Source organism: Phyllostomus discolor, chromosome 8 (assembly GCF_004126475.2).
Source record: "Phyllostomus discolor isolate MPI-MPIP mPhyDis1 chromosome 8, mPhyDis1.pri.v3, whole genome shotgun sequence".
NCBI classification, from domain to species: domain Eukaryota; kingdom Metazoa; phylum Chordata; class Mammalia; order Chiroptera; family Phyllostomidae; genus Phyllostomus; species Phyllostomus discolor.
Window position 1 is genome coordinate 69,668,737 of NC_040910.2, and position 12,933 is coordinate 69,681,669.

The 12,933-nt window shown below is 59.1% G+C and overlaps 1 protein-coding gene across 4 annotated transcripts in view; it reads right to left on the minus strand.

Annotated features, from left to right (window-relative positions):
• Nucleotides 1-1,625: 1,625 nt before the first annotated feature.
• Nucleotides 1,626-12,933, minus strand: part of NTN1 (netrin 1) — a 194,685-nt gene continuing 183,377 nt past the window's right edge. For all 4 annotated transcript variants that reach the window (XM_036033001.1, XM_036033003.1, XM_036033002.1 and 1 more), the window contains exon 7: nt 1,626-5,791. In XM_036033001.1, the coding sequence (XP_035888894.1) occupies nt 5,463-5,791 (329 nt within the window). In that variant the 3' untranslated portion in view covers nt 1,626-5,462. The remainder of the gene's footprint in view (nt 5,792-12,933) is intronic.

Here is a 12,933-nt window from a genome sequence, read left to right on the forward strand (position 1 = left end):
AAGCCCTCACGCCCAGAGGGGTCTGGGCTTTTGACTGGATTGCACTGGACCCTGCATCCTGATGGGGTCGCTCAGCTTCCATGGTCCTAACCCTGCCAGTCTCTAAAGTGGATTCTCCCGACCACCTGGGGCCCGTATGTGGCAGCGACCCGCCTTACTTCCTGTTCCATGTTTGTAGGTGGCAAAGGCTCTCTCCAGCTAGAGTGAGGCAGGCACCGGGAGGCAGCGGGGCTGCTGAAAACCTGCATCCTACTGTGTCTCCGTTGGGTTTCCTTCAGGCCTGGGGACTGGGCTGCAGATGCCCCACAGGGCCCGGCAGTGGGGGCTCCCAGGGGAGAGGACACCGTCGGTCACAGACAACATTTTTATGAAAGGCAGAAAAATGCCATATTGTGCAGGTCCTTGAGAACTGGACCCTTGACCAGAATGACCGCAGCTGAGATGTCCACATGCGGCACAAGCCTCTGAGCCCCCGACTTTCGGCAAAGGGCCCGGCCGGGTCTGCGCTGACCTCGGGAAGGGCCCGAGACTGTAGAGGAGGCCTTTTCTTTCTTGGCCTCTCCGGCCACCTGCAACCTGCGTCCTGTCCCTGACCACCCAGTGTCAGGAGCTGCCATTCCAGCAGGGACACTAGAGGCCACCCCTGTCTCTCACTGCCCTGGCTTTGACCCGTGGTTCTGAGAACAGCTCCTGTTCCTCGGAGCTTTGAGGAGGCTGGGCTGGCTGTTCCTGCCTGAGGAGGGGCCTCAGGCCCCTCAGCCAGCTCCCCGCACCGCAGGTAAGGGCTTGCCATGCCTCCCAGGTGCCACTTGAATCCGAGTCACTGAGGGGCCGGACCAGACCCATCTTGGAGACTTGTCTTAGAAACAGCTGGGTGCAGAAATGATGGCTTCCTGGTGACGATCGGCTCCACTTTGCATAGCAACACAACATGTTCCTAATGACAGAATTGTTTACTTAATAAAGAAATCACGACCATTTGGAGGTTTAAATATAGTTTCTCAGAAACCCAGTGAGCTCAGCTCCTGGTGTCTATGTGGCGCTGGCAGCAGCCCAGTCCCTGCACCACGCCGAGCCTTTAGCAGTGGCTGGAAACGATCTCGAGTTTTACAAACGCTGTTGTCTTTTCCCATGAGTCTCCTCTTACCTTTGAATAGAAGAAACTGGTTGTGTGAAAGACAAGAGCTCTACTTGCAAGTCCCAAATTAGGTGGGGACGTTCCAAGGCGCGCTCTACCTGGCTGCTGAATTTGGGGCAGGTGGGCAGAAACCTCTTTGCCCTCGCCCCTGCCGTGCCCTAAACCTGGAGCCCCAAGGAGTGGCAAGGACGGATCGCAGGGATGGTTCTTGGGGACTTGAATGCAGCTTGACCCATTTGAGAGACTTTTAGCTTAAAATCACATTGAAGTCGCGAAACCCATAGGGCTTTCCAAGCAGAGCTGCCCCCACCCCTTCTTCTGGTGGGTGGGGCTCTGGGTCAGGGCCTGTGAGAAGTCGGTGGCTGTTTTGCTAGGGAGTTCTTAGCCCACGGTCCATATTCCTGATCGGCAGAGACCCGCCATCCTCCTCTCCCCCTGCACGCGCACCACCCATAGCTCACGCCATAGTCACGACTGGGAAACGAAGAACAGTGTACAAGAGTTTATTTAATTGATATTTGAATTTAGTTCTATCATGTGGGGCCCACATTACAAGTTCCATCTGGGTCCATTACAACTCTAACAAAAAAAAAAAACCTTAAAAAAATCCACAACTTTTTCCATGTCATTAAATATATTCATATATAATAACCATAATATATTAGTACGCATTGGAAGGGACACTGACCCAAACAGCATGTCATGGTCACAACTAAACATTTACCATTCCGAGTGAACAGAACCCCAAGACCCAGGAGGGAGCCTGGGGAGGTGGGCCGTGCACTGGGGAGCAGGGGTGGGAAGGCAGGGCCGAGACGCCAGAGTGGGCAGCTTGGCTGGGGCAGAGGGCAGGACCCCGGAGCACACATTTGATACCCCTAAGGGATGGCATGGCTGCGGCCACAACCCTCGGCCCAGGAGCCCCACTGGCGAGTCTGGCTTGTCCACTCTCAGTCTCTCTCTCGAAGCAGGGCTTCCTTTGACATGGAGACCCCAACACTTTTCGGTTTCCTGGAGGGGCCATTTCCTGACCCCTCAGAGTCTCCTTGATTTCGGTCTCATTCCAACCTGGGGCAAACCCAAGAGGGGCTGGACCCATTTCTTGCAAGCTACTTTGGAGGCAGAATTCCAGGAGGTCACTAAGGGCCTGGGGACAGCTCAGAGCCTCCCTGGTTGGACTGGAGGCATCCCTCCCTGCAGTGTCCCGGCACCTGAGGCCTCCTGCCCTGCTTTCTCAGGACAACAGCCACAGCCGTCAGGCTAGCACAGGGGCAGCCCTATGCCCCTCCCCCTTCTGTCCACCCCACTTGTTAGCGTTACTATGTCAGTAAAGCAGGGACTCTGCTGTCAGGAGCTCCAGACCACCCAGCAGGTGAGAAAAAGGAAAACTGGGAAATCTGCTTGTTTAAAAAAAAAGACTAATCTGGTATGTTTTTTCCCAAACACCTACATATCACAATTCTGGTTAATACACTCTTCAAAATCAAAATCTAGTTCCATTTTACATCCCTTCCTAACTGTACAAATTGGCACACCTCGACTCCTAGTTCTGTCTCCACCCTGAAATAGGGGTGGGGTGGAAGAGGGTGCTCCCGAGGAGGGGTCCTCACTGCTGAGGTCGGTGGCTGGATTCAGGGGAGCGGTGGACCGGTTCCAGCTGGGCAGTGAGGTGCGGAAGGCCTGGGAGAGCTGACATCCCAACAGTGTCCTCATGGCCTCCACCTGGCTGACCTGGCCACCCAGACACATTCCCCAGGGCCAGGCCATCAGGTGGACCAGGAAGCCTTGGCTCTCAGGGTGCAGAACAGGAGGGCAAGGCTGGAGGCTGGCAGAATTTAAAGCAAGATACATTATGGCTTGGCAGGCTGCTGAGAGGCCTCGGAGACCACCAGCGCCTGCCCTTCATGGACCTGGGGTGACTCAGACACCGGGCAGGAGAAGGCGGGGCTGCCACAGCTATTCTGGGCAGGGCAGAGAAGCCAGGCTGGGGGAAGCAGGAACAGGACAAGGGCCCAAGCGGTGAGTGCCTTCACAGGACCGTGGGCACGCAAAACACTAAGGCGTCCAAGGAGGCCTGGCCACTAGGAGAGAGGTCCCTGTGCTCCCAGCCACGGGCCTGGATTCAGGGAACACAGATATCCCTTCCCAGGGCCATTCTGTCCTCTCCCTGCCACCGTGGGCATCTGTGCCAGTCTCTTCTGGAATTCCTCCAAACACCCCAAGCAACCAAGTGTCTTTTCCACTGCATCTCATATCAGCCAAGGCCTGCCTTCCAGAACCTGGGACTTCCAGGAGTTGCCCAGCCAGCCTCAGCTACCACTCTTGCTGCACCTCTGAAGATGTTCTTGTGCCCATCCCTCCCACACACACTTCCCTTCTCCAGGCCAGGGGCAGTAACCAGGGGCAGTGTCTCAGCGGTGACCCCCAGGAGCAAAGCTAGTGTGCAGCGAGTGAGGGGCAGCATGGCCCGTGGTCACAAAGTCTGGCTCTGGAACGTGAATCCAGTTGTGCCACTTACTTGCCTGGTGATAGTGGGTATATGTGCTTCAGCTTCCTCACTGGTGAGAGTGGGGTGAGAATCCCTGTCTCACAGGGTTGTCATGGGGATAACAGGAGGTCACGTGGGTAAAGTGCCAGGGGCTAAATGGCAGCCAGGATGGGGGCTGCAGCAGAGGGGAGCCAGACCACAGGGGCACCCTTCAAACTTAGTGTGACCCTCCTGAGCAGGCACACTCCAGTGAAAAGTGAAACCAATTTCCTGCCTAAGAAGGAAGCCAGGCTTCTAACTCACTGTGCCTGCCAGCTGTGGCCGCTGGGCAACTTGGAGAGCTCGGGAGACAGGGAGGCAGTAGGCCCCAGGGCATAGAAACAGGCCCAGGGCCAGGCGATCAGACCCCAAGGTCTGGGATGCCTGCCTGAAGACAGTATCTCTAGAAAGCTTTGGAATGGGGGTTTGGCCATACCTGGGAGCCTGGGAGGCCTCACTAAGGGGACACCTGGAAAGGTGTAGGTGAGGTGCTGCCCACACTAGACCAAGACAGCTGCCAGGGGGCAGCTCTAGCAGACTTTCTTGTCCTTTCCTTTGGGGAGTGACAGGAAGTGGTCATGGTTTCCTCGATACCCAAGAACCTGGTCCCTCCTGACCCTGCCTGCCCATGGCATGGGCCCTCACCTTGCTGAGCCAGCAAGCCCACCCCGGCAAGCCCCCTCCCCCAGCCGGGCCCAACTGCCTTTGCAGCCTGCATTCCATGCCCATCCAGGCCCTTCCCAGCTGTTGACACTATTGAGGGGCCTTGTGGGAGCTGATGTCATTACACAAATAGTGTCACTGCCATAAACCCAGCCAGTGCCCCTTCCCCCTCCCCTGGAAAATGTCATAAAGGGGCTGGTTCCAAGTTTCCAAGAAGGAAACTCTCTGGGAGGTTTTGCCTTCCTGATGCCTCCTCCAACAGGCAGCTCCAGTAGAGGCAGTGACCACCCGGCTTGAGCTTCTCAGGGGTGTCTTTGGGTCCATGGCCCTCTGCTTGGGCCAGAATCCTGGGCCTGCACCCAAACCTCAGCTGGGTAGAGGCAGGCACCCGCAGGCGCTTCTGCTTCTCTGGCTCGAACATTGTGAACCCCTCTCCCCACCTAGGAGAACCAATTCAGCAGGTGGCAAAGGAGACCCGCCGCAGCCTGTGTGGAGAATCCAGACTGCTTCTGCTGCCCCCAGTTGCCTGCCTAGCTCCTTCAGATGGGGCCCAGGTTGTCCCAACCAGGGGGTCCTGTGGCAAAAAAGGGTCAGGGGAAAAGGAGGGGATTTTCGGCCTTTTATGTTTGGTGTGGTAGTTTGGCCGGACTCGCTGGAGCCCCCGGCCTAACTAGGGGCCTGAGAATTCACAGTTCTCCTCCTCACGTGCCCTTCTCCCTAACCACACACGGGCTGCAGGTGCGGCCCCTCCTGCACTGTTCTGCGCCAGTTCCTGGGGCCCTGGTCAGTCTGCCCCGCCCCCGCCACGGCGACCCTGCCTGGCCCTAGGAAAGCAAATCCCTGCTCTGGAAGGAGCCCGTGAGGTAGCTAAGTCTCGTCCTCATTTCTCCAGGGCCTGGCCTTGCAGCGCACCCCTCCCCGCGCGAGAGGCGCGCCGAGTGGGGCAAGGGGCAGGGCCCCCAGGAGAGAGGCAGCCGAGAGCCCCGCCCCTGTGCCGGCTGTGGCCCCGCCCCCACCCTCCCCCCCACCTGGGAAAGCCCTCGAGGGCCAAGTCCTCTTTGCGGCGGTGGCGCGCCGCTCGCGCTCGCCCGGCCCGCGCCCCGCCCTCCCGCCCGGCGCGCCGTTGCCTCCGCGCTAGGCCTTCTTGCACTTGCCCTTCTTCTCGCGCTGCAGGAACTTGCGCAGCCGCCGCGCCCACGTGTCCCGCCACTGGATCACCAGGCTGCTCTTGTCTGCTACGATGCCGCTTTGGTCTGGCGAGTCCTCTGCGTTGCCCAGCAGCAGGTACTTCTTGAGGGGCTTGATTTTGGGGCACTTGCAAGCAATGTCCCGTGAGCGGATCCACAGGCTCTGGTCACCACGCCGAATGCGGCTTGTGCCCTGCTTGTACACCGAGATGATGTTCACCGTGAACTTCCACCAGTCTCCTGCCTTATCTGCCTTCAGGATGTGGATCTGGACGGCTGCAAGGAAGCACAGACAGGTGGTAGGCCACGGGATGGGAAGTGCCAACTGTGTGCCCAGCTCCTGTGGCCAGGTCGGTCCCATCCGCCTGTACCCTCTCCGAGACTGATGTTGGGGCAGTCTGTTTAAGGGAGGAAGACGTGTCCCCAGCCCTGGGAAGTGGCTGCACAGGGTGTCCCTCCGAGGAGTGGGCTGATGGTGGCAAAACTGAACTGTAACCCAACTCCTGATATCCGCTTCAAGAAGCCTTACCTCATGGCTATTTTGAAGGTGCCACCTAGCACTGCCTTTGGGGACAAGCCCTCTCTTAGGATCGAGGAAGGCAAGAAGAAACCTATAGAAACGGACCCTCTCCCGCTCGACCAGCATTCTGGATCAGGTCCATCTGCCCAGGGCAGGTGTCTTCAAAGCAGTGAATAGGGGAAGGGAGCTGGGACACAGGACAAGACACAGGACACGAGACCTCTTCCAGTGCCCGCCCCCCGCCCCGGCATTTCCAAAGGTCCCAGCCACTTAACACCAAGATTCATGATACCTCCAGACACATAACCTCATACTTAACTGCATCTCAGAAAACCACGATGGGATCTCAGTGCCCAGATGCAGCGCACCCTGAACCTGCCCTTCAAGGTGCCCACAGCACCTTTTCCAGAGTCCAGAGTTCTCCGACTGCCCACGTCCCATTCCTGCCAGACAGCCCTCCCTCCCACCCTCACCTCTCAAGTGCCCCAGGCCGTTCCCTTTCCTCCCAATTCTCTGCTAACATCTGCCCTGGAGCAGGGGTTCTCAAACCAAAGATCTTGTCAAAACATGAGTTCCTAATTCAAAAAATCTGGGGAGGAGGGGGGAGAATATGCATTTCTCACAAATTCTGTAGTGCTGTTGAAGCTGCTGCCCCAGGGAGCCCACTTTGAGAGTCAGTGCACCAGCCCGTGTTACCAAATGTGATTTCTGCTGGATAATAAGAGTTTAAAAAAAAAAAAAAAGGACATGGCCCTGGCTGGTGTGGCTCAGTAGACTGAGCACCAGCTTATGAACCAAAGGGTTGCCTGTTCCATTCCCAGTCAGGGCACATGCCTGGGTTGTGGGCCAGGTCCCCAGTGGGGGGTGCTCGAGAGGCAACCACACATTGATGTTTCCCTCTCTTTCTCCCTCCCCGACCTCTGTCTAAAAGTAAATAAATAAAATCTTTAAAAAAAATAGAAGGAAATGCTTTAGAAAACCAAAAAGAGGGGAGCCCTTGCTCAAATATATTTTTCAAACTAGGTTAAAAAAAGTCAAGAAACTTACGTCCTGCAGGACTTTTAAGAGCCTCCAATCTACAGATTCTGTGTGTGCATTCATGTTGGTTTCCCAAACAACCCTGACTACAGAGGTTTTTGGTTGGTGCATTTCAGGTCACCAGCGACCTGTGGGGTCTCCTTAGGGAACTACTGGCTGGGGGGACACCCCCAGGGGATAAATGGAGAGGCCTCTGCCAAAATGGCCTCCGTTCACGGACTCAGGCCCTAGGCTACTAGGGTGCAGGCAGACTAGAGCAAGGCTACAGGAACTGACCACACCCCTGAGTCAAGGCCCGTCTGCCTGGGGCCCTATTTCCCATCCCCTTGGTCAGAACAGAGCACCTTCCCCTTGCTGAGCCCACCCAGCCCACCGTGCACCCTCCCCCTGGACCGGGCTGGAAATTATACTGGCTGCTGAGTGGGCTTGAGCCCTCCTGAGAAAGGAGCAGCAGCTTGTCCCTCCAGATTACAGGTGAAGAAACTGAGGCACAGGCAGGCTCAGGGGCTTCCTCAACCAGAAAGACATGTCCCTAGGGCATGAATGCCTACGTCTCGTCATCTGCCCACTTACAGCTTCAGTAACTGGGCCCACCTACACCTCAGCGGGGATTCCCATGCTAGCCCACTTCTCAAGGATTCCGGGGCCACTCTGCCCCCTTCACTCCCGGGGCCCTTCCTGCTCCCCTCCTGTGCTGGGAGATGGGGAGGGGCAGGGACGGCTGGGCCCAGGGGAGCAGCAAATGCCATCCAAGTCATTCCTCTGGAGCAAGGCAGATTTTCCCATATTTTCATTTCAGCTGTTCCTGGGCATCCTGAACTTTGCACTCCAGTCTGAGGGCTCCAAAGAATGGTTGCCATGGCAACCGTTTCCATGTTTTTGTCACCAAGGGACTCAACACTCAGTGTGAACTCTAATGGGGGTGGGGAACCCTCCAGCCCAAGAGAAGTGGCTGGGTTGTGTGTGTTTGACTGTGCAGACAGAGGTCACCGTGGCAACTGAGTGCCCCTTAGCTAAGCAACGGGGAGCCACCCCCCGCTTCCCAGAGAGCCCTGGTTTCCTCTCCTCAGGACTGAGCTGAATACAGAATGAGCCTCCCTCAGGATGTGGCTGTTTCCCTGCATGGGACCACAGACCCCCTGCCCAGCCACAGCGTCACAGGCAGGGTGGGCGGGGGTGGCCTGACGAGGTGCCTCTCGCTGGGGCCCTGGAGAATTTGGCATCGATCTTAGGCACTTAGTGTCTGTTGGTGTGAACTGTGACCCCGTCCCCAATTTCCACATTGAAGTCCTAACTCCTGGCACTTCGGAATGTGACAGTATTTGGAGATGGGGTCTTTAAAGCGGCGATCAGGTTAAGATGAAGTTAGTAGAGTGGGCCCTAATCCAGTATGACTGTGGTCCTCATAAGACCAGGAGACGAGACACAGACACACACACAGGGGCCGCGTGAAGACCCAGCGAGGCTGCGCCATCTGCAAGCCAAGGAGAGAGGCCTCAGGAAAAACCAACCCTGCTGACACCTTGACCTAGTACCTCCAACCTCTCTGTCTGCTGTTTAAGCGCCGCACCCCCACTGCTGTCTGTGGTGCCCTGCTCTGGCAGCCCTAGAAAACCAACACAGATGGAACCAGTGGCTGGAGATGCAGGGCCGTGGCTCTGGGCCGGGCAGGGGCGCACCAGATGCGGCCCAGCCGTGCTGAGGAGGACCAGCTGGGCATGGTCAGGCCTTCTTACTCCCTGGACTTGCAAGAACATGGCCCTTCGCAGGAGGACTCGACACCAGCTCCACCTTCCCTGGTCTGGAGCGCCCCCACCCCAGGAACGCCCAGCAGGGCACCCAAAGGAGGCCCCACCCCACTTCCCCACGCACGGCCAGCACAGGCCTGAAGGGCACATGCTTAACACTGAGGACACAGCCCAGAGAGGCACCCACCCCTGGATATCTTGCTGTTCTCGAGAACCCAGGGGTCAAAGCAGGGACACTGGTCAGTTGAGACAAAGCACTGGCCATCGTGCTGCTCCCGCCCCAGCAGCTCCTGGCAGCTCCCTGGCCATAGGGTGAGACAGCACAGGCCCAGGGCAGGGGAGGGTGGTGGTAGGATTTGCATGATTATACTGGAAAAAATCCACATTTCCGCTGCCGTTGGCAACACCTCCGCACATTACACAGCCCACCAAGTATGAGCTGCACACGCAGAGCACGGGCCAAGTCCCCGCAGTGCACATACAGCTGAAAATATTCAAGATACACATTGAGAGAGTGACCTCAGGCAGAGCTGCTCATCACGCAGCAGGCGCGCTCGGCACGGCACAGCGTGGCTCTGCCCAGCATAGTGCGGGGGCCGCTGCCACCTCTGACAGTCCTGCCAGGGTCTGCTGGCACCGTGCACAGTGCCCTGAGCCCCTCTGCCCGTCCCGGGACCATGGCCCCCCAGGTGGGCCCCTCCCCCACACACAACGTTCACCCAGGCCAGTTCGTCTCAGACCTCAGGACACCTAAGTCCCCTTGGCTTGATGGCCTAAGTGGACCCCAAGGAGGCCAGAACATGGGCTTGGTGAGGATCCCCCACCCTGTACTGGGATTCGAGAGAAATGAAATGACCCTCAGGAAGGCCGGCCACGAGGTCAGAAGAGGACAGTGAGAGGCGCACTGAGCGCCCTTAAATCAGACACTGGTCTGCAGGCAGCGGGTCCCAGCTCGCAGGCCGAGTAGCCGTTCTCTGAAGCAGGGACGAGGGAGCTCCTGAGGCACACGCCGGCCAGCAAGGCACTTAGGGCCCCACCCTGTCCCATCTCAGGGTCCACACCTCGAAGGCCCACCCTTCCTAGGACCCTCGTTCACACCAAAAAGGGGGGCTCAGGCTGTGCCATGTCCCATGGGGCTCTGCTCTCAGAGTACAGACAGAAGCAGGCACCGGAGCCCACAAGGCAGGGTGGGTGAGGCTGGTCCCGAAAAGCCCAACAGAGCTGTGGCACCCGAAGGGCCCCCGGCAGGCTGCGGAGGAGGCATCTGCAGGACAGAACAGACACCAGCGGAAAAGCAAGGGGAAAGGGAGCAGGCTCCAGAGAGCGAGGCCTCCAGGCCTCAGGGGCCTGGCTGCACTTGTCTCCTGGAGTCCCTGGGCTGCTTGTACGGGTGCAGTACACGCTCCTATCCTACAGCTGGCTGGCCACAGAGTTCTGTTAGTGAGACTGCTGGCCGGCTGGCCGGGGAGCAGCTACCCCCCCCACCCCCAGCAACTCTGGAGCCCACAGGAAGGGCCTGCGTTCAACTCAACCCTTATCAGCCATGGGCAGGGCCGTGAGGACTGACTTCCCCTGCTCCAACTCAAGCCTGCCACTCTGGCTGGCAGGAGCATGCACCTCTCTGTCCCTCAGCGGAAGCCTGTGCCTGGCTCTGGAGGGACGCTGTTACCCCAAGAGGACAAGAAGGGGGCCGAGGGCCAGGCCCATGGAGGCCAGAGTCAGCGAGGGCAGCCTGTGCCAGTGTGGGGAAGAGGGGAAGCGGCCTGGGAGGTGGGTACCCGGCAGCCTGGGGACCATGCCCAATACTGGGGGCCCTCACAGGTACTGTTTCCTGCACCCCCGGCCAAAGTCCGAGGCACCTGTGTGTGCTTCCATAGCAGCAGACCTCTGGGCACCCTCCCGGGGCCCCGCCTCAGCCCCCACCGTCTGAGAAGCGGGAATCTCCAGGTCCCTTTCTGTGACTGGATTCGTCAGGAGTGGGACGTGCTGCCCTGCCCAGTGCCCCAGTCCCTTAAGTCTGCTGCCTGCTAGCTCTGGGCCTCTGAGGACCTGGCATTGCCACCACCTTGGGCAGTTTGAGGCAGGAGGCGGCTTCCAGCTGACTGGGGGTGCCCCTGCAGATTTTGAAGACCCCCTACTGGGATCAAAGCTGCGGCCCTGGAGCCAGGTTCTGGGAGAGCTGCTAGGTCAGTGAGGAGTATACAGTTGTTGCTCAAGCCCTCATCTGCTGGCCCAGCCCACCTGAGACAGACAACCTGCTGGGGCTGGCCTGGGGGTGTGCCCTGGAACAGGCCCCTGGGGGCTGCCGGTGGGGTTCCTCTCCCCGAGAGCCCAGAGTGCAGCGACACCTCCGTAGGGAGGCTTCCTGCCTCCTGGAGGTCTCCTAGATTTACGGGCTGCTCACAGCAGGCCCCCAGGGGCTTCCCAGCAGCTGCCCCTCCCAAGGAGGCCTGGGTGGTCAGCCCCCCTCCCCCGCCCCCACCATACCTTCCTGTTGGGCCAGCCCAGCTAGGGAAAGCTTGTCACCCATCTGCCTCAAAGACAGCGGCTAGGATGAATGGGGGAAGGACACTAACCCCACAGAAACCATTAAAACCATGCAGCCCCATAAATCTCCCGGCACAGAAAGCACGTCATGAGTTGCAGCTGCTTTCATAAAATGCTCTGACCACATGTTTCCCAGTCCCCTGTGAAGGTAAGGAACGCCGAGCAGAGCCAAGCCTCATTCCCGGGGAAGCCGGCCTGCCACGGGGCTGGGCAAGCTCACGAAGCAAGCTCCCGAGCGGGACTCGCAGGGCGGGGGCAGCGCCAGCTCACCCAAGATGGGGCTCGCAGCAGCCCCTGCCCAGTTTTTGTTAAATGAAGGGGACGCCTGGAGGCTCGCTGTGGCCTCACCCAGCCACACCCGCGCCCCCGGGAATCCTCAGGAATCCAAGGGCCACCACCTCCCCCCACACCCACAAAGGCCATGCCTCAGGCCTTGAATAAAGTGGGGACGCCCAACTCAGTGCTGGCTAAGGGTTTCCTCCCCCTTTCTCCCCCTCAGCCAAAGGAGGAATGTTAGCCCCTATCTCTCAAAACCAATAGGAATGTGGAGGTTGCCTCAGTTTCCCTGCCAGGTCCTGGTGCTTCGGCTATGCTTGTAGGAGGGGACAAGTTTAGGCACCTGAGCTGGTCTGACTGCAGGGCATCCCCAAGGGAGGGGACAGGAACGGGAGGCCCAGAATGGCCTGGCCACCCTGCTCTGCAAAGGGCTCAGGTAGGAGAGGAGAGTGGACCTGGGGGGCCCTGTCCTGCCCCAGCGAGGCACCCTCCTCCCTGGGCTGGTTCCTCTAGAAAAGTAGCCCAAGGTACAGAGAGCCCGACACCCAGGGAAGATGCCTCTGGTCGTCTCCCCCTCCCAGTCAGGAGGAGCTGGGACAGCCTGAGAGGCTCCTAATCCAGTGCTTGCCCCGCCGCCCCACCGTCCCCTGCCCCATCAGCATGGGTATGGCCAGAGCTGCCAGACCTTCGCCCTGGAGGAGGGGTGAGCGTCCCTGCCCTGAGGGCCTCACACAGCCTCAGGAGATGCCCCACTACCCACATCTGCACCCCCAACCCACCGTGCTGGTTTGAGTAGCCCAACCTGCTCCCCACCCAGCCCTACACACAGAGGGCAAGGCCCTCCAGCTGGGCTGCTGGGGACCACCTAGCTGGAAGGCCAAGCAATGAGCGTCCCCGCCCCCTCAGCATCCGTGCAGTCCCAGCCTCTGGAAAAGAAGGAGAGCGGGTAGGCCTTCTCCTGCATGGCATCAGTTCAAGCCCCTGATCACCCCCAAGTCCCTCAGGGTCCCTCGGCCTCCAGAGCTCACAGAAGGCCTGGTGCAGAGGGTGCTTGCTTAGGCTGCAAGTTTAGACCTGCTCCACGGTGGGTGGGCGCCCGTCCGAGAGCCCCTGAGCAGGGGCCCTGACCGAGCCCCTGCTCAGGGGTGTCAAGAGTAGCCCCTCCACCCCAGCTGGGCCAGCGCTTCCAGCCCACTCCCGGGACACCCTGTGTGCAGCCCCGTCCTGGGAGGAGTGGGCACACAGAAGCCACTTCTGTCCCCTCATTCACCCTCTGACTAGCACCCTCA